Source organism: Narcine bancroftii, chromosome 2 (assembly GCF_036971445.1).
Source record: "Narcine bancroftii isolate sNarBan1 chromosome 2, sNarBan1.hap1, whole genome shotgun sequence".
Taxonomy (NCBI): Eukaryota; Metazoa; Chordata; class Chondrichthyes; order Torpediniformes; family Narcinidae; genus Narcine; species Narcine bancroftii.
Genome location: NC_091470.1, coordinates 80,466,439 through 80,493,530, shown reverse-complemented (window position 1 = coordinate 80,493,530; position 27,092 = coordinate 80,466,439). Strand labels below are relative to the sequence as shown.

The window sequence follows — 27,092 nt, the reverse complement described above, 5'->3', positions numbered from 1 at the left end:
ATGAGGACCAGAGTTGTGCAAATGAAAGAAAGGAAGCCATTATGAGGCTGAAAAACAAGAATAAAACAGTAAGAGATGTCACTCACTTTAGGATTACCAAAATCAACTGTTTGGAACATAATTAAGAAGAGAGTACTGGTGAGCTCAGTAATCACAAATTGACTGGTAGGCCAAGGAAGACCTCCACTACTGATGACAGAAGAATTCTCATCACAATGAAGAAAAATCCCCAAACCGATGCCTGACAGATCAGAAACACTCTTCTCAGCAATAATGGACAACCCAGGTATCCTACTAGAAGGATGATGAGAAAATGTATCCATTTCCTCCCATGATGGAATCACTAGTGTGAACCTGGTCACTTTACACAAAGTTGCCTACACATGAAACTGTGTGGCTCATGTCCAAACCTTGGTTGCACTTGCAATCCAAGAAGCTGCCAACCAAGATAACCCACAGATTATTATGTTCAAATCCAGTGACTAGAGTGCAAATCCTGAGTTCAGGTACACTGACATCCAACAGTGAATATGTGTGTTTTATGCAATGGGAAGCTGTGACAAGTAAAACTTTTAAATAATCTGGACATTATAAATGTCAATAAACTTTTCATTCTGCCACCTCACCCTGACACTTTAAGTCCCCCTCTTGTCCACATAATGTACTGTCATGCATGATCACTCTTGCAGTTGATGAACATCTCTGTTGACACAAAATTGTGAGTTGAGGCTTGTGAATCTACCTCCCCCAAACTCCTTCCTCATTAACAACCCTACAAAACCTCTGTTTACTTTTGATCTGTACTGCCATGAGTGATTGTGAACTGCTGGAGTTGTGGATTGCAGATGGGTCTGCAGTCTGCTGGAGATTGACTCAAAACTGGCTGAAGGGTTCCTGACCGTGACGGAGGTTCAGATCTGGAGCTCGGGTTGGAAATGGTTTGGACTGAACTCTGTGTGGTTCCATAAGGACACTGGAGGCAAATCCTTGGACACTCAGTGACTGTGGGGATTTTCTTTCTCTGACTGCAAGAGGCACTTCAGGCAATATCTGCCATGGCAAATCTGTCTGCCTTACAGCAGGCAAAAGCAATTTCATGCAATATGACACTGTTTTCTTACAATAACAAAAAAAATTGAATCTTGATTGGTCTTAAGCTAATTATTTGCCTGCAATTGCAACAAACTCATTTGTACAGAGATGGACAATAAATCCTTGCAGAAAAGGTTTAGATAGTGTGTCATATTAATATTTGCTCACTAACCAAAATTGAGGACAGTTATACAGTCTTTCATCACAGAACAGGCCCTTTAGTCCATGCCTTTGACTAGCAAATTATCCATAGCTCTCTCTGTTCGTCTTAGCTGATTCAAGTGGTCATTCAAATCCTTTGGAGCCTAATGAATAACCTGCAGTGCACCTGACTTTCCCATATTTGTGGCAGTGGTCGAGTGCATACCTATACAAACAAACATCATCAATGATCAAGTGAATGAAGCTGAGAATTCAGCTGATGATCTGCAGGCACCACAGCACTCTATATTTTTGTTGCATTTCCAACGATCAAAATAAATTCCAGGATTAAAGCCAAAATTTTTTAAAAATTGAAGGAAGAGTAATCTCATAGTTTTGAAGAGAGTCTTCTTCTTCTTTGGGTTGGCTTCGCGGATGAAGATTTATGGAGGGGTATGTCCACATCTGCTGCAGGCTCGTTGGTGACTGACAAGTCCGATGCGGGACAGGCAGGCACGGTTGCAAGGGAAAATTGGTTGGTTGGGGTTGGGTGTTGGCTTTTTCCTCCTTTGTCTTTTGTCAGTGACGTGGGCTCTGCCATCTTCTTCAAAGGAGGTTGCTGCCCGCCGAACTGTGAGGCGCCAAGATGCACGGTTGGAGGCGAGATCAGCCCACTGGCAGTGGTCAATGTGCAGGCACCAAGAGATTTCTTTAAGCAGTCCTTGTACCTCTTCTTTGGTGCACCTCTGTCTCGGTGGCCAGTGGAGAGCTTGCCATAGAACACGATCTTGGGAAGGCGATGGTCCTCCATTCTGGAGAAGTGACCCACCCAGCACAGTTGGGTCTTCAGCAGCATGGATTCGATGCTTGCGGACTCTGCCAGCTCGAGTACTTCGATGTTGGTGATGAAGTCATTCCAATGAATGTTGAGGATGGAGCGGAGACAGCGCTGATGGAAGCGTTCTAGGAGCCGTAGGTGATGCCAGTAGAGGACCCACGATTCGGAGCCGAACAGGAGCATGGGAATGACAACGGCTCTGTACACCCTGATCTTTGTGTGTTTTTCAGGTGGTTGTTTTTCCAGGCTCTTTTGTGTAGTCTTCCAAAGGCGCTATTTGCCTTGGCGAGTCTGTTGTCTATCTCTTTGTCGATTCTTGCATCAGATGAAATGGTGCAGCTGAGGTAGGTAAACTGGTTGACCGTTTTGAGTTCAGTGTGTCCGATGGAGATGTGGGGGGGGGGGGTGGGGGAGGCTGGTGGTCATGGTGGGGAGCTGGCTGATGGAGGACCTCAGTTTTATTCAGGCTGACTTCCAGGCCAAACATTTTGGCAGTTTCCGCAAAACAGGACGTCATGCGAGAGCATTGTTGAGAGTAAGAAAGCTGTAAATCCAGCAGGTGGCACTACAACCCCACAAGTCCCTTTTGCCCTCAGCTACTTGGGTGGGAAGTTTCACTTAAATGCAAACCTCACAAAAGGTCACAAAAGCACATCAGACACAGCAACTGCGGATTAAAATTCATTCATTTAATTATAATTAACAACAGCAATGTTATGGTTTATCAAGATAACTCTGCTGCACTCCTTATTATAAAGTCAAGTAAGTTCAGTGCCAAATATTCTTGGATGCAGTCTTCTGCTTTCCAAATTCCTTTGCTTCACTTTTCCCAATGGGTCAGTTTGTAAATAGGCCACTGTTCTTAGTAATACACCACATAGATCAATGGGTTGACTGGCCATTTATGACAGGATAGTCAGCCTTTGGTTCAAGAAATAAATGCCTGGTGAGCTTCTTCCTGTACCCACTTTCTAGTAATTATTGTATGAAAAGAGTCTGAACTCCAGTGCCCCAAGGAAGAAATGGGGAAGGGAATAAATTATTCAATAAATGCTCCACAAATATTTCTACCTCTATATTTTATCTGGAGATCTAGTATTTAGTGGAAGAGAGGCAAGCACCATGGGTGTTTCACTGAATTTTCTGTAAAGTTGAAGCCATTTAATGCAAACCAGACTCTTGCACCAGAATAATTCTCCCTTGTGCAGTTTCCATATTTTTTTCTTAAGAGGTGAATATTGTACATGCAATCCCTACCAAAGTGTCTGTCCCTGATATAAATTGTGGATCAAGGTCTACTACGTTCATGTTTGATTAGAATTCATTACCCTTCTGGACAATCTTGACACCTTGTGTATACTGACCCATGTCAGATTATGTTTGCTTGTAACATAGTGTGATCTAGAGAAATGACTCCCCTGTATCTTGAACCTGATGGATTGTCTTTTGCCTATGTGTTTGTTACCTTTATTAAGATGATCTGAACAATGCAACACTTGCCTTAAGATATTATGCTGCACAATATTGAGTAATAGTTTCATCGGATTCGATCAGTGCAACCTTACTTTTAATATAAAAACAGTGTGTATGACATCTTACCTGACTTTACTGAGTAATTTTGCTTGCTCTTAACAGGCATTCTGCCTTTTCTCCCCCTTTAATCATCCGCAACTACTCTTGAAAAGGATAAAACCTAAAACATTTATGGAAGGCTTAACATTTGGTTGTAGTTCTGTTTAAAATTAGGAAAAAAAATCCAGAATCTTCAAACAAACTGGGTGCAAGCTTTGTATCAACTGTGAAGGGATACCATGGACATGCTGCATATTTACTTTGTAAAAACAGCATCGAGATGCATTCATCATGATTTTAATAATTTGCTTTCTCAGAAATTTATGGGGAAGGGTTGATTTAATAAAATTTTATTTTCATATAAAACCTTTTAGGCAAGTCTTTCCAAATTGCTTTCTTGAAAATTGTTTTTATTTTTAAATTCTGAAATCATTTCATGTTCAATTGGTTAAGCTATATTTTAGTGTTTTGCAGACCAAAATCAAAAAAATTAACTTTGTTACATGGAGTCACATAGTATGGAGCAGGCCCTTCAGCCCACCTCATTCATGCTGTGAAATTGGCTTTCTGGGCTAGTCCCATTTGCCTGCATTTAAAACCCAAACAGCAGATTGTGTTTGGCTTCAGATTCCAGCATTTGCAGTCTCCTGTGTATCCCTGAATGAAAAGAGTTGCCACTTTGGTCCCCCTGAACACTCTCTCCTCTAACTTTAAACTGTTGTCCTTTAGTTCTGGTATCATTTACTCTGGCTTACACTAAGGACTGTAAGCAGTTCACTTTATCCATGATTTTTTTAAACCTCAGCCTCCTACGATCCAGGGATTAAAGGTGCAGCAAATCCAAATCCCTCCCCCCCCACCCCAACTCATAACTCAAACCCTCCAGTCCCAGCAATATCCAAGTGAATCTTCTCTGCACTCATAGAACATTACAGCATAGAAACAGGCCCTTCTGTCCTTGTAGTTTATGCCAAACTATTATTCTGCCTAGTCCTACTGACCTGTACCCAGTCCATAGCCCTTCATACCCATCCCATCCATGTACCTGTCCAAATTTTTCTTAAATTTTAAAATTGAGCCTGCATTCACCACTTAGCTGGCAGCTCATTCCATACTTTTACTATGAAGAGGTTTCCCCTAATTGTCTACCCTTCACTCTTAACCCATGTCCACTGGTTTGTATCTCACCAAACCTCAGTGGAAAAGGCCTACTTGGATTTACTCTGAGTATACCCCTCTTAATCTTGTATATGTCTATCAGATCTCCCCTTATTCTTCTGTGCTCCAAGGAATAAATTTTCAACCTGTTTAGCCTTTCCCTGTAACACATTTCCCCAAATTATGGAAATATCCTAGTAAATCTTCTCTGCACTCTTTCAATCTTGTTGCTATCTTTCCTGCAGTTAGATGACCAAAACTGCACCCTTGCAAGTTATTCGTATACTTCATATCCTGTGAATGCTGTTGCTCTGCTATTTTCAAACTCATGAAATGAGCCATTTGGCGCACGAAATCCACACTGATCATCAGCCACCCATTAATACTAATTCTACATTGCTGTTGTGTCCTAAAGTTTAAATTACCAATAGTTGAGTTTGTTCCTTTTCTTTAACATTTACTATTTCCCACTGTGCATGTTCACCTTTGTCTTTGCCCTACAAAATGCATTCTCATCCGTACATACTGCCTCTTTCCTTCTTTCCATATGTTTGATCTCCACTCACCCGTGCCCTTAATGCTACTTTTGGGAGTTGGTCAATAAATTTACTGCACTGAGGGAACTCACTTGCCTTTTGAGGAAACCGTAAACAATGCAAGCTCTATAATCTCAGCTCAATTTGTAGCCAACTCCCTGAGTGATCTGAGATTGGAGTTGCAGATGTAGGTACTGTGCGCAGCCACAGTAATGGGTTTCATATGCCTGCACTTCAGTTAACCCAAGCAATCTGCCATTTGTGATGACAGCTGATTAGGTTTTTATTATCGAGTAAATTACAGCTTGCGTTGGAGAATTTGTGCGACCTGCTCTTGTCACGTTTAAAATCAAGCAGTGAAATTCAAAATAAATTTTATCCCCTCTGTTATGTCATGCAGATTTTGCCAATATTCATTTCTCACTCTCTCCTTCAATTCCTGATTAGGGTATAGTGCCATAGGCTGGAGTAAATACATCCAAAGCTCTTATTCAAATAGTCATTTTCCGAGTGTAAGATTAGGTTTGATCAGAATCATATTGTAACAATGCACTGTGAACCTACTTGACTCCTGCATCTGTACAGAGGATCTTGTTTACTAAGCAATTCCAAGATTAACAATTCTGCATAATTATTGTCCATCACCTCAGCCCCATAACAAACTCTTGATTGTTGAATTGCCTTCTATATCTTGGACGTTCTGACCCATGGATTTAGCAGAAGTTGATAAAAAGTAATACACAGAGTATAAATTATGCCTGTATGAAGTGTGGCGAGTCCACCTTTATAGTCAAAATGGTCAGTTTAGCTATTATGGCCAGGCAGTTCATTAGTGCCGATTGATCTCACTATAATGAGGTTTGGGCAGGGACGAAAGCTAGCAGTAATTGCTCCAGCTTCACTGGCTGGAAGGCTAGAATTCTTCCTATCCTCTGTTTTGTGAAAGACTGGTCTGGTCAGACCATTGGCAAAATGTTCCTTTCAGGTGGACTGCTCAGAATCACCAATCCCATGTAGAAAAGTTTGTGCAGAAGATTACAAATCAATTAGATAGTGTGACTCTGACTGAAAATAGCGGGTTTGCACAGAATGTTCTTGAGGCTAAACTGAACACAAGATCTTCATTTACCTTCTGAGAGATATGTTTGCCAAAAAGGTCTGGCATGGATTTGATGATTTTTGCCAAGCTCCTCTCAAACAGTTGCACACTGCTAAATCTGCTTTGCAGGCTGTTTGCAGTAATGCATATTGAGGCAAGTTGTAACGGGTGCCGGGAGATTGTCAATTAAGGTCTTCCTGAAACTTGGCTGTCTTTCACTTTGAGGAGCTGTCCCAGGATGCATTATTGCAGTCTAGTGTATTCCATCGTCCAGGGACACCCTGAAGCTTGGTTCAGTGGTTGCAAGAGTCCTATGGGAGAGGTTAAAACCCTGTCACTGATGCACACTGGCTACTTGTGATACAGTGAAAGCAAGTCATGTTAAGTTGTTCAATTCAATATCATGTCTTAAAGGTAGCAATGTGCCTTTTCCACTCAGGTGGCCAGCCTATGCCTACTCTCACTCTTCCCACTGCCTGCAATGCCCAAATTAGGAGCATGATGAAATTCTTTCCACTTGCCTTGAACCATACAGCTTCAAAAAAAAAACAAGCAAAGCTAAAATTGCTTACTCAGTTGGCACATCCTCCATTATTAGTATCATACAGCTCTCATGTGAAGTATCTTGGAAAAGCCCAATAACAACTTGTGATAAAACACAAAAGTCTGCAGACGCCACATGGTTGAAGTAAAAACATGATGTTGGAGAAACTCAACAGGTTAAACAGTGTAGCAAAAATAAATATACATAACCAACATTTCGGGCTAGACCCCTTCATTAAGGTATCCATGCCCCATACCCCATCATTTTGTTTGGGCACCTGCCCACTTTTTGTCATACTTTAATGGAGGGCTCAAGCCCGAAACATTGGTTATGTATCTTTATCTTTGCTTTTTAAAGTACATTATTTGACCTGCTGAGTTTCTCCAGTTTTAATAGGAACTTGTGATTGATGATTTGACAAAGCTACTGTGCACGTGGCCAAAGAATAGAAGAGAAATGAGTCCATACAGACCCCAATGACTCTGAGCACTCTTCTAAGCCACGCACAAACCTGAATTAGCCATAGAGTCTGTTCCTTCTTTGTTAGGTGATCAAAATCCTGCAACTATTTATGTTATGGGAGCACCACATCATGTACAATGGTTCAGAAAGGCCCAACATCATCTTATCAGAACCATTAAAGATGGGCAACATTGCCAGTTTCCTTCCCTAAATGATGGTGATTGGGCCATTTTTATTATTTTTTTATATAAATATTTTTATTTTAATACATTCCTGTAGTTTCATGGCCACTTTTATAGATATGAACATGACAGAGTTAGATCTGGCAGTGTTTATTGCCAGTACAGGATGCATGTAAAAGTATAAAAATCAATTTTATAACATGGATCTCTCATTTGCAAGAATACAGAATTAACCAGAGGTAAAAAACACTATATTATATTTCAGCATTGCGTGTATGTATTTTATAAATAGGTTTTTGTTGCAAGTCTCTGGCTAAGTGCCAGAACTATGCGTGTGAGCCCAATACAGGAAGTGTCTGAGTGACATTCTGCAGTTTTATGTACTTTTACCCTGTTTTTTTTTTTGTATGTTTATCAGGGGCATGAATTAATTATTCCAATAATAGTAGCACTGATGCATTTAATTCTATCCATTCCTTGTTCCAATCATCTGTCATTTGCACGTTACATTTGGGCATCATGTTTATTTGGCAGAGTTAACTTGGGGGCAAGACTAAACTATTGCTACCATTTTGCTGTAATGATGTAGCTGATCTTGTTAGGTAGATCAAGTGATATCAAGGTCTCAACGCAAACACACAGACCATTGACTTGCTAACACGGCAGAGATGCTAACTCATCAGATGTTCCAGATAAAGCGCATTCATCTTATGAGAATTGCCTTTCCAAGGAAGTTTTGCATTCTGGCTGAAGGGTTGCATAAGTTTTGTTTAATTAGGGTCATTTTGTCATTACGTTGCTCAAGCAAGTTCTTCAAGCTGGCGTTTGGCTCCTATGGAAATAATTGTGCTTCTGGATCTAACTGTTAAAAATGGCTTGAAACTATTTCCACAAGGTGACAGGTTGCCATTTTGAAAGGTTTAAATATTGATTGTTCAGTGGTTATAAGGGACTGTTTATAAGGTATTTGAAAAGAATCAGTTAGATTCTGTTCACTGGAATTGCCGTGTGTTTAGCATTGATTTAGATATTTGAGAGCGGGAGACTCTGACCAAGACTGCAGAAGGAGAAATGAGCTGTGCAGAATCCTTGTGTGCTGGATTTGTCCAAAAAATAGTTATGAACTGTGGTAAAAAATAATTTCTTAATAATATATATATATATATATAAATGTTGGGAGTGGCCCTTTATAAATGGTTTAGGCAGTCTTCTTACTATTTCCCAAACCTGCTGTCCTTCTGGTAACACTGGACAACGATTTTTTTTCCAAAAGTTTTGATTCCTGAAAAACAATTGGGGATTATGATAGACAGTTTCAAACTGAATACAAAAATAATCTCAGATTTGCTGTATCATGTAGGAAGTGGAGAAAAATTGTTTAATTTAATTTAGCTTGTTTAATCGCATAATGATGCTGACACTGTGTTAGTTCATCTGACCTAAAAATGCTTTGCCGCTGATTTTTATTTTCACTCAGCATCTGATACCTCTTGTGTCAGTGACCAACAGTCGGCCAGCATTGATGGATTCAAATTGCCCTGATACTGCTTTTCCATTGTCTTGGTGAAACCTTTCACTGAGTTTGTCTCTGACTGCACCAAAATAAGTCCATTTCTGCTGTATTGAATCTTCCTGAAGACAATAAATGCTATTATTAAGTACACTCACTATGCTATTGCCTGAAGAACCTGTATCAACATGCATTCAATCTATATCAATGTGGTGCTCAGCATCTGTTTATGTGAGCTGCTTTTATAGCCTGTCTATATCTATCCTGACTAAGCATGCCCAGTTCTAAGACAACATTTGCAAAGGATGGCCAGGTATACTTAACTGAACAAAACATCTTTCTTTGTGCGACGTGGGCAATTGTCCATTCTGAACTGCTTGATTAAACCCTTTATTGCCACATCACCACCCTTGCCTCTGCTGAATGAAAAAAATGTTTGTAAAAAAAAAAGAAAATAATTGCAAATGAGTTCATTTATGAGATTTTCTTCCCTCCTTTCAACCTTACTTTCTCCTTCCCTGTCTCTCAGATGCCAACCCCCTTCCAACAGGATCTAATTCCACAAGAGAAACAGGATTTAGGGTCATAATCTCAGAAATGTTGATGATAAATCCTGGTTCTTGGCGAGATTCACTTACCTTTTTTCTAATTTTTGGTACAACTTTGAATCAAATGGCTTGAAAATTATTCTCAATTTGAAATCACTTTATTTGATTATATTTGAATTGAAAATAATCCTGTGTTCCACTAAAACTGTCTTCATTTTGTGAATGAATAGATTAATTAGCATTGACAAACTTTTAAGAATCCTTGTCGAGTGGTTCATGGCTTTGCATTGGTTTGAAATATTCTACTTGGTATCAGAGAACACAGCCTTTTACACTGTTTGGTGTGGAATCTGAGAGCACAAAACAGTTCTAGTCTTGAGAATAAAATGGGATTAATAATGATACTATATATGAAAAGAGATTTACAATTCGGGGAACTGAAGTGGGGTTCTTTTGTCTGGAAACATGAAGATAAGGGTTAACCTAGACTAGTCATAGAGACAATGTTTCCCCTTGAGAAGAGAGCATTTAAGAGTCAATAGTAATTCCAATGAAAAGTTCAGAAGAAGCATCTTCATGGAAAACAGAATAAGAAACTCACTACTGCAATGTCTGATAAATTCCCTAAGTAAATAGGGAATGAAGATATTAAAGGACATCTTGGTAGGATGTCAGAGGCAATACTACTTAGATGGTGTTTATGTATTTTTTTCTCCTTTTATACCATGCTTTCTTTCTTCTCCATTTCACTTTTAAGTATTCACAATATCCACCATTTCTAATTCATGAATGGCAAACATGCTCCAGTGCTGACAGGCATCAAGTTGTCTTATTTTTAGGTCAAATAAGAACCATGCAAGAACAATTCATGGAGACTTGTAATCCCACATTTCCTGTGTGGCCTCAACCTTCAGGTTCACTCCGTTCCCTCCTTCCCAGCCTGCACCCCTAATTGAAGATTAGCGTGAGAATGTTTGAAACTCATCCTGATGGTGTCTTTGAGACCAAGGCTTGGATTTCGATTTTTGTTTTTTTCTAGCTGTGGTTGGCTAACGGTTGACAGTGTAGACACAACTGGATATTGAAGGTTTTCCAGCTTCTCCAGTTCCACTTTTGGCTTCACTGCAAAATGGGTTTGTTTTCTCTCTCTATTCAAGAGGTATGTAGGGACCAGCCTGTGCCATCTGCCACACAGCTTAGAGAACAGTTCCTTTGCGGTTCAGAATGAGCAAGGATAATAAATAAATAGCACATGCCACTTTGTTAAATTGTTGTGATTTCCTTATGCAAAACCACAATTGCAACCAGACCTCGCAGTTTCAACTTTTTAAAGTACACATTTTAATTAGGTAAATCTGTGCTTCTTCATGGAAGAGGCAAAATCGCTGTTAACTTTCTGAGTGCCAGAACTTAAACTTCTCAAGGCAAGATTGCTCTAAAAGTTATTAATTATTTACTAGCTGGGTTCTGAAGTTAAATTTTCAATGTTTAAATTGGATCTGGAACATAGGAAAATAGCAGCAGGAGAAGATTTGGCAATTCAAAATAAAATCATGGCTGATCTGCCTTGGGCCTCATTCTCCTCTTTTCTACTCTCAATTCCCTGATCTTTTTGACTTCCATTCAAATAGCTCCCATGATGAAGCCTTCATAGCTCTCTGGGGTAGAGAATTCCCAGTGATTTGCTACTCTCTGAATGAAGACATGGCAGCATGTCATTATCAAGACATTCACCCCCTTTGCTTCCTGACTTGTGAACTCTGTAACAATATTATTTAGTGTCGCCAAATTCAATCTTTCTTTTTTTGAGACTCCGTGTGAACATTTGCAGTTGCATTTGTACTACACAAGGCTTTGGACTTTTCACTTCAAGTTTATTCACAACTCGGCTTTGTTGTTGTGCTCAGCTGGTCAGCAGTAGAGTAGTTCTTTTATAATCTTGCTATCAGCATCATATTAATCATCCATCTACAGTTTGCCGAATCAACCATCTTCATGTATTGCCTTAATGTGCTCATTGTCAGCAAGCAACTTGCCATTGCAACCAATCATGTCCATTAAGTATGTAAATATCCAGTGATTACAATACAATCTTTATTGAGGCAAAGAATACCATTCCCTGCATTCTCCTTCTCTCCAAGCCCTTCTTGTGATGTACGCCTCTTGTTTCTCAATGCTGCACACAGTTTCACAGGAGTCCTTTGTATTTGTGCGCAAAAAAAATGGATGAAGGCTAAATCCCACCATTGTTTCTCATTTTGAGAGTAATATAAATCATCGGTGGTTCAGGAGCTAGATGGTAAAGTCGAAGAAAGAATGAAACTGACATTTCTGAAATTCTTTTGGGAATTAATTCAGCTGGTGGATTTTGTTCCTTATTTGGCAATCACTTTCGTGTTTTCTTGCCTTCACAGATAAAGAAAGCATACAGGCAGAAGGCTTTGAAATGTCACCCTGACAAGAACCCAGATAACCCGAAAGCAGGTGAGTCAATGGTGATGTTTAATAGCAGCTTCTATTTTTTTCCCCTCATTTTAAGATCGGTTGAATAATGTAGATCAGCGGAGATCAACCTTGATAGCTTCCAAGGCAACACAGATTATAAATTGCATAGATATTGGATGCATAAGTAATCTTAAAGGAAATTGTATCTTAAGGTTTGCTGTGACGTATTATCTAGTACATGATGCGGTGAGTAACTTTAGAGGATCCTTGAGCTGATGAGAGAAAATGGGGTTCAACTAAGGTGGGTTTTGTTTGACATGAAGTGTATAATTTAGAAATGAAAGAAAGGAAAATTATACTTCTGGAAACCATGGAAACAAATTGGGTTGTATGGATTGACAAAAATGCAGAAGATAGTTTTGAAAAGTAACTGAAGTAATTAGTTTGAATCAAGGGACTATTTTTAATGCTGGATATGTTCAAAGAGAGTCATAGAGCTGTACAGCACTGAAATAGGTCCTTTGGTTCAACTCGTCAATGCAGACCAAGTTACCTATCTGACCCTGTTCTTGGCCCATATCCCTCTAAACCTTCCCTATACCCCTCTAATCCTTCCCTTTCCACATACCTTCAAATGTCTTTTAAATTTCTTGTTTCAACCCAGCTCCTCCACTTCCTCTCTGTGGAAAAAGTTACCCCTCAGAACCCCTTAAATCTTCCCCTCCCACTCCTCTCCATTTTAAACCTATGCTGTCTAGTTTTAGATATTTCTACTCTGGGGAGAAAGACTGATTATTCTCCTTTATCTATGGACCTCATAATGTTATCACCACTATAAGGTCACCCAGCAGCCTCCTAGGCTTCAGGTAAAAATCAATGGGTTAGTTAAATATATCTGTAAATAATGATCATAATTCTAACTTCTCTATCCAACTTGGAAAAATGTAATGCATTGCACCCTGTTCCTCGCATCTGGGTAGATAAAGGAAAATGAGTATTGTTATTAGCACATGTACAGATAAGGGGCAGGGAAGATAAAACTAGCAGGTTTAGATTTGCAAAAGGCATTTGATCAGATTACCACACAAAATAAAGGCTCATTGAATAAGATACTCAGTGAGAATGATCATGAATTTGGTTAATAGACAGAAAGCAAAGAATAAGAATGAATGGGCCATTTTCAAATCCGTATGCTGCAACTTGTGGGGTATCATAGGGATCAATCCAGGGATCTCAGGCATTTGTAGTCTTCATTAATGATTTGGGTAAAGGCACTAAGTCCATTATATCCAAGTTTACTGTGGAGAAAAATAGTTTGGAAAGGTGCCAAGGAATTACAAAGTTTATAATGAACATAGACATTGTGAGTGGGCAGTAAAATTGATAGCCAATGGATTATGAAAGGATAAGTGAAGATGTATTCTTTTCTAAAAAAAATCAAAAAGTTGAATATCATTTACAATGAGAGAGTAATGAGTGCGGTTGCTCAGAGATACCTAGATATTCTTGTCATGAAGCATACATTTCTACAAGATGGAAAACTTACTTGTGAAAACAAATTGAATAATAGTTTTTTTTAGTGCAAGGGAATGAAGAATAAAAGTAAATATTGCCATGTGCTGTGTGGTATTTGGTCTCTGGAGGATGTAAGATATGGTTTACAGAGACAGAAAATGTATTATAGAATGAAAAATGAATAAGATGGCTGATGCTGCCTTGAGTTGAGAAGAGTAAGCAATGATCTTATTGAAATATTAAGGATTATAAAGCAACAATGGGATAAATGCTGTGAGGATGCTTCCTTTGGTAGAGTCCGTAGCAGAGGGCAGTCTCAAGACAAAGCTTAGCCACATGACTAAAAACTGTGAAATATTGTGATTCTCTAACCAGAGAGCAATGGATGATGAACATAAATTCATTTTTTTTAACCACAAGAGAAAATCAAGGATGTGGATGAAGTTGAAAGGTAGCCAGGGTCTTAATAAATGGGGGGGGCAAATTTGAGGACTGCAAAATCTAATCCTGCTCCACTTAAGTACTAAGCAATTTTTAAAAATTAATTGAGTTCCTTTGTTTTGAGATTCTTGAGTATTTTTCAACTTTTGTTCATTTTTTTTTACTGTTTAATTTTGTAGTAGTTTTTGAATTTTAGAGGTTTTCAAAAACATTCGATGTTTTCCAAAAGGTGCTTGACCTCGCTGGCTGTCAAAGATTTGGGAAGGGAAACTTGTTTTAAGTTCTTCCCCACCCCCACCACCCCCTCCCCACCACCTCACCATTTACACGCATATCATTTTCAGCCAGGAAATTGACACCAACAAGTTCATGAAAAGTCATTTGTGTCTGACATTCAGAGTAGGAAACTCATTGCAAACAGAATTCTGGGCCAAGGGATGCTGTTTTGTGTTCAAATGAAAAAAATAGCTTTTTAGATTGTTAATTTTCTTCATAGATCTGTCTAACACAACATGTAAACTATGTAAATTCTTGTTTGATATTCGTACTTTTCACCTCAGAACAGTCCAAGTAACTTTACAGACAATTAAGTGCTTTTGACTGGGCAACATTGTGGGGCTCTTTGGCAATCAATTTGCACAATTGCAGAATGAAGAACTTGTATTTGTTTATGTTGGCATCAACTGAAAACAATACATTTGTTCTTGAAGATCTACTGTAAAAGCACCCTGATTTTGTAGAGCCACAAGCGTGCAGATGTTGGAATCTCCATAGATGTCTCTCCTCATGATATGCCTGACCTGCTGAGTTCCTCCAGCAGTTTTTTTTTGCCTTGGACAAAGCAGTGGAAAGGGTAAAGAACTTCAAATTCCTGGATGTCAACATTTTTGAAGATCTATCCTGGTGCCTTCCTGTTGATACAATCATGAGAAAGGCTCGCCAATGGCTATACTTCATTTGGAGTTTGAAGAGATTTGGCATGCACTAAAGACTTTTTCAAATTTCCACAAGGGTACTGCATTCTGACTGGTTGCATTACTGCCTGGTATAGAGGTGCTAATGCATAGGACTGAAAAAGTCTACAGAGAGTTGTGAACATGGCCAGCACCATCTTGCGCATTAGTCATCACACTGTTAAGGACATCTATAAGAGGCAGTGTCTCAAGAAAGCAGCCTCAATCATCAAGGATCCTTACCACCCAGGCCATGCCCTCTTCTCACCGCTACCATCAGGAAGAAGGTATAAGAGCCTGAAGACAAATTGAAGGAAGGGTAATCTCATAGTTTTGAAGAGAGTCTTCTTCTTCTTTGGGTTGGCTTCGCGGATGAAGATTTATGGAGGGGTATATCCACGTCTGCTGTAGGCTCGTTGGTGACTGACAAGTCCGATGCGGGACAGGCAGGTACGGTTGCAAGGGAAAATTGGTTGGTTGGGGTTGGGTGTTGGCTTTTTCCTCCTTTGTCTTTTGTCAGTGACGTGGGCTCTGTGGTCTTCTTCAAAGGAGGTTGCTGCCCGCTGAACTGTGAGGCGCCAAGATGCACGGTTGGAGGCGATATCAGCCCACTGGGAGTGGACAATGTGGCAGGCACCAAGAAATTTCTTTAAGCAGTCCTTGTACCTCTTATTTGGTGCACCTCTGTCTCGGTGGCCAGTGGAGAGCTCGCCATAGAACACGATCTTGGGAAGGCGATGGTCCTCTATTCTGGAGACTTGACCCACCCAGCGCAGTTGGGTCTTCAGCAGCATGGATTCGATGCTTGCGGACTCTGCCAGCTCGAGTACTTCGATGTTGGTGATGAAGTCATTCCAATGAATGTTGAGGATGGAGCGGAGACAGCGCTGATGGAAGCGTTCTAGGAGCCGTAGGTGATGCCGGTAGAGGACCCATGATTCGGAGCCGAACAGGAGCGTGGGTATGACAACGGCACCAGTAATGCTGCACAAAACAACCAATTTCATTTTCACATGTTCATGATAATAAATTTTGATTCTGATTCTGACTTCTTAACTTTCCAGAAGATAGCACCTTCAAAGTATTGCATTATTTTTTACATTTAGTGGACTCAAACCCACTAACCTGATTTCCAAGGGAATTCTGACTAACTAAAGAAGAGAGCACCTCCAAACTACTAGTCTAATGGTTTAGGCCTTGTTCATCTCCAGCTGCTGTTAAACCTTAATGTTTTTGAATGTATCTCTTGAAATAAAACCTGAATTATTAAAATTTTCTTGAACAAATTCACCAAATCATAACACTTATAAGGAATTAAGATCTTAAGCTACAAATAATTTTAAAAGAAAGTAGCTTGACCATGTCTAATCCAGATTGGGATCATATCTAATCTCCTGTGCCATATCTAATCAGGATTGGGAGTTGATGGCAGATTGTCCAGTATAGAGCCTGCTCCACTACCAGCAATGCTGGTTTTGTTCGACCAGCAAAATTGGTGCGTTTGTATTTGCATATGGAAATCCTGAAACTTGTCATACTTGACTGAGAGCTGCTGGTTGTTCCGTGCACAAGTGTTGGTATTTAGCATCAAAATTAGGGTCATCACTTTTGATCATTGGATATTTTGCCTTTGAATGATATTGGACAAGTTTAAGGCAAGTGCAACAATGTTGTTTGTGGAATTCAAGAGTTGGGAGGAGAGATATATGATGTTAATTTTTTTTGTTTTCTTTGGAGAAAAGTTGAGTGAGAGGGTGACTCGATCCAGGTATTTAAAATGCTGAGAGCAGATGAAGCAGACATAGGGAAATAGTTTGGCTTGGACTGCAAAGTCAAAACCAGAGGACAAGGTTCAATATTTATAAGTCTAAAGAAAAATAGGAATTCTTTTTCACCCCATAGAGCTGCGGTTATGTGGAACAGACCATGCTGACTCAATTAAATTCTTGAAAAAGAATTGGATATCTACTTTGGAAAGATTGAATGCTTTTAGGGCAACTTTGAGCTTGTATGATTTAATATATTCTGTAGCACTTGTGAGTTATAGGACTTTATGCAGTGGAAGTTGGTCTTCCCTCTGCTGTATTAAAATGATGTGAAAGTAGGTTAAAATTTCTGAATGTTAGTTTGGGATGTTCAAGTTTGGGGAATATCCAGAGATTTTATTCTCACCAAGATTCAAATTCTTTACAGGATGGATTGCATTAGTCTGTATTTGGGAGCATAGTAATTTTTTTTCCAAATTTAATCTCTCAGAAGCAGGCATTGGACAGAGTCAATCTTTGTTGGCCTTAAGAATTTGCTGGTGAATCATTGCAGTCCAGCTATTTACTGTATTTGTTGATACAGCTGTGTGCTGCTGGGCTTTTTTAGATGATGGTTAAGACAACCTCATTTTGGAGTCACATAGGGGGTCTGATGTCTTTGCCACAAAGAGGGCAAGGACAGCAGGCTCCCTTCCAAGAAAGACCAAATATGTTTTTTTTAAATAACAATCTGCTGTTTTTTTGGAACTCCACATGATTAATTTAAATTTCTCAACTGCCATAGTAGGATTTGAACTTCTGTTTTTGATCCACCCTTCTGTTTACTGTTCAGGATTACAAAAATGGTCAAAATATAATAACTTAGTTAATTATTATAAAGATGACCATGATTCTTCACTTCTCTGCAAACTCCCTCATCTCTTCCAAGATCTGTGTGTTGTCCGTTTGCTAGTTTCACAATCCTAGATGAATCGTATTTTCTTCCATTTAAAGTTGGGAAGGTCAATTTCTTCAACTTCTGCCTCAAACTCTATTTCCTGGTTGTCAATTCCAGTCTAGGGTGAACCAGACTGCATAAGTAACTGTAGGGTCTGTTTTCATTCAAGGCTGAGGTGAACCCATGAGGACTTCCTGCATCTACTTGTGTGCTCTGACTATTTTCCATTCATGTGGCAAAAACGCTGCTGCTTTGGTTATATTTTCGACCTTGCCTTTTTAAGTTATTTACTCCAACTCACAAATCTCCTTTCCTCCAACTATGGCCTCAACTACCATGGAGAGGGGCACGGAGACCAAATTCTTGGTCTATCTACCAACCACACATCCCTCTTTTTCATCCTACCATCTTGAATTTCCCAGAAGAAAAACTTTAGCTTTTTAACCACTATCCTTTCTTTTGTGACACTTTTATTTTAAAAACAAAACTGCCTCCTTGATGAAGGTTTAAGCATACTTTGTTCAATGTAGCTGTTTAAAATTGTTGTCTCAAAGGGCTGTGTGGTAATGGGAAGAAGATTTAAAATAGCTAGCAATTGGGACTTCCAGCTGGACTGGTGCAATCTGCACTGGGTCTCGCTGATGTAGAGAAGGCCACATTGAGAACATTTGGATAATGTTGGAGGAGGTACATGAAAAGTTTTTCCTCATCTGGAAGGGCTCCTTTGGTTCTGGATGGAGGTAAGGGAAAAGTTGTGGGGACAGGTGTTGCACTTTTCATGGTTGTAGCAAAAGGCACCTGAGGTGGTGGGAAGATGAGTGGCCAGTCATGGAGAGAACAGTTCCTGTGAAAAGCAGAAAGTGTTGGGAAGGGGAAGATGTGGATGATGGTGGAATCACATTGTAGCTGGCAGAATGTTGAAGAATGATGTGATAGGTAAAGTAAGACTATTGGGTAGAATTAGGGGACATTTTGAAAAAAATCACAGGGGTGCAGTATCCGCAGAATCCAGAGTTGTTCCTGTTGGGAGATATTATGGATGTGGGTCCGAGATTGTCCAAACACCAAATTCAATTCGTGAAGATTGCCTTGGTGGTGGCCAGGAAATGCATAATGCTTACCTGGAAATTTGACTTTCAGCTAAGCACAACAAGATGGAATATGGAGATGGAGAACTGTGTTTCCCTGGAGAAAATTACTTGTAATTTAAGAGGGAGACATGACACATTTGTTGAGGTGTGGCAACCATACTTGAGACATGTTGAAGCGCAGGTTTGATTGACCTTCTCAGGGCCTTTCTCAACAGCAAATAACAGAATCACACAAGTCCTGAAATACTGAGAATGAGGAGACAAAAGGCTGCCCCTTTTTTTCCTCTCCATGCATTGTTATTGCATTGTTATTGTTATTGCATTGTTATTCTTAGAAATCAATTTTTATGCCTTTACTGAGGTTGAAGTGGGAGGGAAGGTCAGGGATTGGGGGGAGGGAAGGAGTGGATGGGGGAAAGAAAAATAGGACTCAACAATGACCTGTAAAAGGGGAGGATTGTTCCCCTACAATATCTGGCTAATATGAGTCTGTAAACCTATAAATAAAATTTTCCAAAAAAAAAATTGATGTGACAGTGTGGAAACTGGCAGGATAAGATGTAACAATAAAAAGGATTCTATCCCTGATTTGTGTATTGGGAGAAGAGGTGAGAGCGGAAGTGTGGGAAATGAAGGAGATAACAGTGGGGACTTTATCAACTACCATGGAGAGGGGCACAGAGACCAAATTCTTGGTCTATCTACCAACCACACATCCCTCCTGCCATAACCCCTCCTCCACTGTTTCCTTCTGGCCAACCTCCCTCTTTTGTACGTCTGCCGGGCTTCAGCAGCTGTCCCCTTCTCACTCTGGGTCCATCTGCCTTGCTTGCTTCCACCTATCATTTTCTTGCTTCTGTCTCCCAACTTTCCCCTTCCCACTTCTCCCATCTGCATTCTTCATCCTTGGTCCACCAGCTGAACCCTCCCATGCCTCTTTAATTCAGCCATCTTCCCTGCTCTTTCACAGTTCTGCAACGGTTTTGATCTGAAATGTTGATTGTCCATTTCTCTTTGCAGATATTGCTTGACCCAGTGTTCCTCCAACAGTTAGTTTTTTGATCTTAAGTGTTTTTGACAGAGTGTATATGGAAAGAATAATTCCTCATAAGAAAATCTAGAATTGAGGTTTGCTCTTTAGAAATAAGGAAAATTGGGTATTTTCTTTCCTGGTGGTCATGAGTCAGGAAAATATGTTCCTCAAAGTTTTTTATCTCTAAAAAAAAAGTGGTGAAAACTGAGTTTTCAAATGGATTCTTAATAAGAAAGGGAGTGGGATGGAGAGTTGAAGTTGGTCTGCTCACCCTTGACCTTATAAAATGGCAGAGCCAGCTTAAGTCTGAGTGCTCCAGATTCCTTTGTTTATTTTAAACATTACTTAACATTCTTTGATATTTTATTACTTAATATTGTCATTTTAATTGGTTTTGGATTCAGTCTTTTATATGAGCTTTAATCATCGTTGTTTCTTTCATTTGTAGCGGAATTGTTCCATCAATTATCACAGGCTCTGGAAGTTCTCTTAAACGCAGCAGCAAAGGTAAGATTATTAAAGATGGAAACTTGGAACCTCGTTAGAAATTTTTATAGTGTTTTTCATGGTCTCAGAATATCATTTACTGCTTGCAGTAGATTTAAGAACAGCATGTCATACTCCATCTGGGTAGCCTACAACCAAATGGTATGAACATTGAATACTTTAATTTCAGGTGATCTGCATCCTGATCTTGTTCTGCTGTTTCCATCCACCTGCTACCATTCTCCAGAACTTGCTTTTCACGCCTTCTGCTGATGGTCTCCACTCCTACTTCCATGCTTGACTCACCTCTCCCATCTTCATTTGTTCTATTACCTTGCCCCCTCCCCACTTCACCTTTCACCCAGCTTCTCTTCTATGCTACCTTCCCTTCCTGCCATATTCTGAATTAAGTGTCCTGACCTGAAACATTGACTGACCACTTCAAGATAAAATTCAAGTTGATTGTACATGTACAACCTGACGAAATAGTGTCTCTCCAGATCATGGTGCATACACAAAAACACACAATACAGAGTACATAAAGATGATGTAAACAATCAAAATAAATGTGCCGTTATAAATATTTGGCATGATTGTCACATTTACAGGATACTGTTTATCAGTCTCGCAGGCTGTTGGGGGATAAAAGCTATTCCCCAGCCTGGCAATCCTGATTTTGATGCTCCTGTACTTTTTTAATGGTAGCAGGTTGAAGATATTGTGCACTGGAAAGGGTCTTCTATAATTCCTGGAGCCCTCTTTGGACAGCATTCCTATAGAGAAAAGGAAGACCACAGTGATCCTTTTGGCTGTTTTAATAATCCTCAGTATAGACTTCTGTCGGATGTTTTTCAGCTGCCCTACCGCACAATGATACAGCCAGACAGGATACTCTCAAATGTGCTCTTGTAAAGGATGTCAAGCTGTGGGCCTGTAGCCTTGGTCTCCGCAGCCTCCTTGGGAAGTGTAGGCACTGTTCCTGACTCATGAGGTATTTTGAGTCACAATAGGTTGTCCCTTGTATGCACCCAAAAATTTGTGCTTGCCACTCTTTCCGTAATAGAAACACTGATGTGTAGTGGAGAACGGTTGACCCTTGTCATCCTAAAATCCACATTCGTCTCCTTTGTGTTGACAATGTTGAGATTCAGGTTGTTCTCATACCAAACTCCTCTCTATAATGTGACGCCATTGTTGCTGATGAGGCCAATTAATGTTGTCATATGTAAATTTGATGATTCTATTGGAGATTAATCTGGTGGTGCAGTTGTGAGGTCAACAGCATGAACAGTAACGGGCCAGTGCTCAGCGTGCTGGAACTTGAGATTTTGCTGCCAACCCAGACGGACTGTGGTCTTTTCATCAAGAAGTTGAGAATCCAGTTGCAGAGAGTTGAGTCCCAGCATGGACAGTTTATCCACTAGATTCTGAGGTAAATTACAAGCTGAAGTCAATGTACAACAGCATCATTCTCTAGGTGGGTCAGGATGGAGTGGAGGGTCAAGACTATTGCATCACCAGTGGACCAGTTTGTACAGTAGGCAAACTGGAATGGGTCCAATGTCACTGGAAGGTATACTTTGGTACGTTCCATCACCAGCTGTTTAAAGCACTTCATGATTGTGGACCTTGGTGCTACTGGGCAGTAGTAATTTAATCTTCTTTCCATGGATGCTGCCTCACCTGTTGTGTCCCTCCAGCTTCTCATTGATTGATCATTTACTGCTTTACAGCCAAAGAAATAGTTATGAAATGAAGTTCCTGATGCAATGCAGGAAATGTGGGTATTATTTTGTGCTTTGTAAGCATTCACAGTGATCAAATTACACTGGGCAACAAAGATTTTTCTTCCTTAACCCTTTTGGGTATATTTCATTGATTTTGAGCTGCTGATCATGAAAATCATCTTAAAGTTTTCCTATCACATACAATTTTTATATATATATATCCTGTCATTTTTAACATGCTTCAAGCATACAAAACCGTGTTTGAAAATTCATTTTCTGCATTTGCACTTGGACTTCTTCCCTGCTGATCTTGGTGCAATCAGTGACGAGCATGGTGAAAGGTTTCATGAGGATATTGCACCATGGAAAAATGGTATCAGGCAAGTGGAATCCATCAATGTTGGACACTGACATGAGAGGCATCAGATGCTGAGTATAAACTAAAATTAATAAAACATAATTATCTAAGTGATATTAGTTAAGAGGCTCAGAATAACTCTCCTGTTTTTACGAAATGGTGCCATGTGATATTTTTTGGCAACCTGATAAATTTAATGGCTCATCCTGAAGGTGGCACCTTTACCAACATAGTATTTCCTCTGTATGACATAGGAGTTTTGGCTGAGATTTTTGTGCTAAAGTTTCAATAGTGGAACTCAAAACCACAACCACTGAGTCCAGCCATAACTGCTATGAACTTAGTTGTAGCTGTTCCATGCTTGCAAGTTTCAAAGATAAGATTTTTATGGTTTCACTTTCTGAAAGAAACGCCCCATCTATCAGTGGCTACAATCTCTCCATTCCAAACATGTGTATGTCCCTAGCAATTATGTGCTTTATATCAGTTCTTCTGTGAATTCTGTTGTTAAGGTGCTAGTTATTAGTTTGAAGAAATTTGCCTAGTTCAAAGGCCCTTGAGCACTCCCAAACTAGATACAACATTGATTGTTCCAACAATATGTTATTCCAAAAAGCAATCCTAGTCCTGGAGCAGCATTGCATTGATGCTGAATATAACTTTTTCTATATTTTTCTTTAAGACATTGCTAAAGAGACATTGGTATAGTTTCCATAAATTCTAGCCATGTGAGGTTAAGATTGGTTAGGTTCAGGGTAAAGACCTCTCTAGCTTCCCTTAATTCAATCTGCAAGCTTTTTTCTACTGTGCCAGTGTGTTTTGTTTCCAGTTGGTACATTGATCATAACTTTGTGAGATTTCCAAATTAGCTTTTTTTAATTTCTAATGTTGAAGCAGATGATTTCAGCATCTAATGAGAAAGGAGATGCACAAGAGATTGCAGATGCTGGAACCTGAAGCTAAACACAATCTGCTGGAAGAATCCTGGATGGGTTGAGCAGCATCAGCAGGAGAAAAGGAAGGGTTGATGTTTCAGCTCTAAACTGGGGATACATATCAGCCAGTTAAAGAGGCCACGGCAGGACAGAGACCCATGTAGGATTGGTGAACAAGGGAGAGTTGAAGGATGATGGACAGAGGCAGAAGATACCAGTCAAAGGAGAGAGAGGCAAGAAAAATAAAGGTGTCAGTTGGAGGAAGATGAATCATTCAAGGTGGAGTGATTAGAAGAAAAAGACTGCCAGTGCTGGAATCTAATAAGAAGAGGTGACAATAGAGATATTGTAATAGTTTGTTGCTTTAGTCATTTCCCTGCAGCTTCTGGCACTGAAGGAAGCACATTTCATCAATAAAATGGACTGTAATTTACACCAGACAATGGTTATAAGGATGTTTACAAATGGTTGCCAGTTCTTTCTTGGTGTAAAGGTTTGAAAATGCTTTCAGCAAATGATTAGTTGCAGATTGGTTTTCAGAATAAGACCCGCTGAAACTTTACCAGAAAATCTGCTTTGATTTTATCTTTATTTGTGTTTCTTCCCAGAACACAATGTCCACCTCTGCACAATGTCTAGTTGTAATTTATTATGAGATTACTTGCTCCTGTTGAAGGAAAAGGATTATTGTCATGAGATTTAAACAATAAAACAGTAGTCTTTCAGAATACTTGCTCTGATGTGGTATTAAAAATGATAGATGTTTAATCCATAGCTGCTTGGTGTGTATAAACACCATCTTTTACAATGTTGAGCAGTGCAGACCAGAAGATCCCAGACTCAATCCTTGGCCAGAGCTGAATTAGTGGGTTTCATCTATTGGCAGAAGGTAGAAATGGGAAGATTGCAGTTGGCTTTGTGCAAATAAAGGAATGTTGAACAGTAATTCTCAATCTGGAAACTGACTGTGACTAGCTGAATTGTTTTGCACAATGGAAAAAGCTGGCAGGGGGCTTCCTTGACACATTAATGCTCAAGAATGCTCAAGATTGACCTAATGGGTGTTACTGCAGGACTCTATTTCACTAATCCCAGACTCTTCAGATTGAAAGGGTAATTTTTCTTTTAATTTGTTGTATTTCATAACTTTAACCTTTTGGTATGGATTTGGTATGGTGAACTTAGAATGATTATCTCAGACTCTTATTTAAACTGATTTCATTTTTTTTTCTGACATTCATCTCTGAGGCTATTTAAACCAAACCTTCACCAGAATATATTTCATGAATGCCTTACTTTGGCATAGGTTTTCAATCTGCTTATTAATATACTATCCATTCAACAAAATCCAGTAGTACATTGGGAGCATCAGGTTTTCATTTGAAATGAAAACCACCTGTTTCAAATATGTGATTGCAGTCATTTAAGCCGACCTGTAAGTATATACTCCTATATTGTGCCTGCATTATGTGCTATTTACAAAATTATCTGCATCTAATCTCATTGGCTTCAATGCATCTCCTGCAACATGATGGGTCATGCAAGGATAGCAGGTGTTTTTTTTAAAAAATGTTATTTACCTATATTACTGTTGATTCCTTGAGTCCTGACCATTATTTTTAAAATGCCACAATTCAAATAGAGCTTCTCAAAGAATGCAGAGACTTTGCTGCCTGATTTTTAACTTCTCAAAACAAAATATGAGGGTATTCTACTATATATTATTATTCACTTGGACAGTGAGAGAACAGCTCTGGTGTTGGACTGCAGCATTATCAATGCTATTTATTTTGTCTTTCTATCCAGTGTGTCTTTGAGCCTATGTTGGTCTTTTGGAATGTAAGTGAATGGGAACCTATGTTCAGGACTACTGCAGGCAGTTCTTGGGAACTATAAAGAAAATTGCATTTGGGATGTTTAAAGAGATATATAAGAGGTGTCTCCTTGCAATGTTGGACAGGAGCAGTAAAGAATGAATTTTGTGCATATATTCATTGTTGAGTGGAGTTATTTCAGGTTGTGTCTCTCACACCACAACTATGCTAACTATTGCTAACTTCTTCATTTTTCATCCTCTTCAAGGCAGCTTATGACCAAATCAGAAAAGCCAAAAAACAGGCAGCTGAAAGGAATCAGAAACTCGACAGCAAAAGGAAGAAAGTGAAGCTTGGTATGTGAGAGACAAACAAACAAACATTAAAATAATTCAGGAAAATAGAGATCTAACCCCTCACCACAAATAAGGCACCAAAGGACTGAGCTTGAAGCATTTCAGGATATCCCTGAATAGGTTGTGTGAAGTTGGATCTGTAGATAACACCAGAAAGGATTAAGGGGTATCTGAAGGATTTGAATCTGCCTTGAAGCTATCTGTGGCTAACAAGGAAGCCTTTGACAGAACAAGGCAACATTCCTTTAACTATCTGCCTAAGGGCATAATAATTAATGGTATTTATCATAGAATATACAGGCTCTTTGGCCCACAATGTTATGTATAAATCTATTCCAGATTTAATCTAGCCCTTCCCTTCTTCTTAGTTCAAAATAGTCCCTATTTTTCTTACATCCGTGTGCCTTTTAAGAGTCTTTTAAATGTTTCCATTGTATCAACCTCAAGCACTACCCTTCTCAGTGCATTCCTGGTTCCCATCACTTTTTTTAAAAAAACTACCTCTGGCGTCCCTCTTAAATTTTCATTAATTCACCTTAAACGGGTGTCCACTGGTATTGGCCATTGATGCCTTGGAAAGTACTGGCTGTCCACTCTATCTGTGACTCTTTTTATGATGTACACTTTTATTAAGTTACCCCTCATCCTGTGTTGCTCCAAGGAGAAGCTTGCTCAATCTTTCCTAATGAGACATGTTCCCTCATCCAGGCAGCATCCTGGTAAATCCCCTCTGCACCCTTTCTAAATTTCCACATCCTTCCAATAATGAGGTGACCAGAATTGAATACAATGATCTAAATGGTCTGACTAGAGTTCTACAGACCTGCTATATATACCCATAGCTCTTAAACTTAATCACCTGAATAGTGAAGGCCAGCACAGCACCTAATAGCCTGAATACACCTGAGGTTGTGTGATCTTGGAAGCTAAGCAGGCTCAGGACTGGTCAGTACTTGGAGGGGAGACCACCTAGGAACACCAGGTGCTGTAGGTTTCTGTGAAGGATGCTGGCGACTCTCTGTCTGCCTTATGGTAGACAAAAGTTAAAGAATTTTGTGTATGTCACATTCTAAATGTAGTATTATTATTCCAATAATGGAACAACCCTAAAAACATGCACTGCAACTTTGCATGATCTATGAACTTGACCCCCAAGATCCTCTGTTCCTCCATACTACTAAGAATTCAGTCATTAAACGTACTCTGATTTTGGTTTGATCTTCCAAAGTGTATCACTTCACAGTTTTCCAGATTAAACTCCATCTACAACTTCTCCACCCAACTCAACATCCTCTTTATATCCTATTGGAGCCATGCCAACCTTCTATACTATCCACAACCCTTCCAACCTTTATGTCATCTGCAAACTTACTAACCTACCCTTATCCAAATCATTTCTAAAGATCCCAAAGTGTAAAGGTCCCAATACAGATCCCTGCAGAACATCACTAGTCACTGACCTCCAGTCAGAATATACTCCATGTTCTACCACCCTCTATCTTCTGTGAGCCAAATCCACACAGTCAAATTTCTATGGATCCTGTGCATCATAA

The 27,092-nt window shown here is 39.5% G+C and overlaps 1 protein-coding gene across 2 annotated transcripts in view; it reads left to right on the top strand.

The window, feature by feature from the left end:
* Positions 1-27,092, top strand: part of dnajc17 (DnaJ (Hsp40) homolog, subfamily C, member 17) — a 116,829-nt gene that overhangs the window by 8,433 nt on the left and 81,304 nt on the right. For both annotated transcript variants that reach the window (XM_069917227.1, XM_069917228.1), the window contains exons 2-3: positions 12,097-12,166; positions 20,312-20,370. In XM_069917227.1, coding sequence (XP_069773328.1) covers positions 12,097-12,166; positions 20,312-20,370 — 129 coding nt within the window. The remainder of the gene's footprint in view (positions 1-12,096; positions 12,167-20,311; positions 20,371-27,092) is intronic.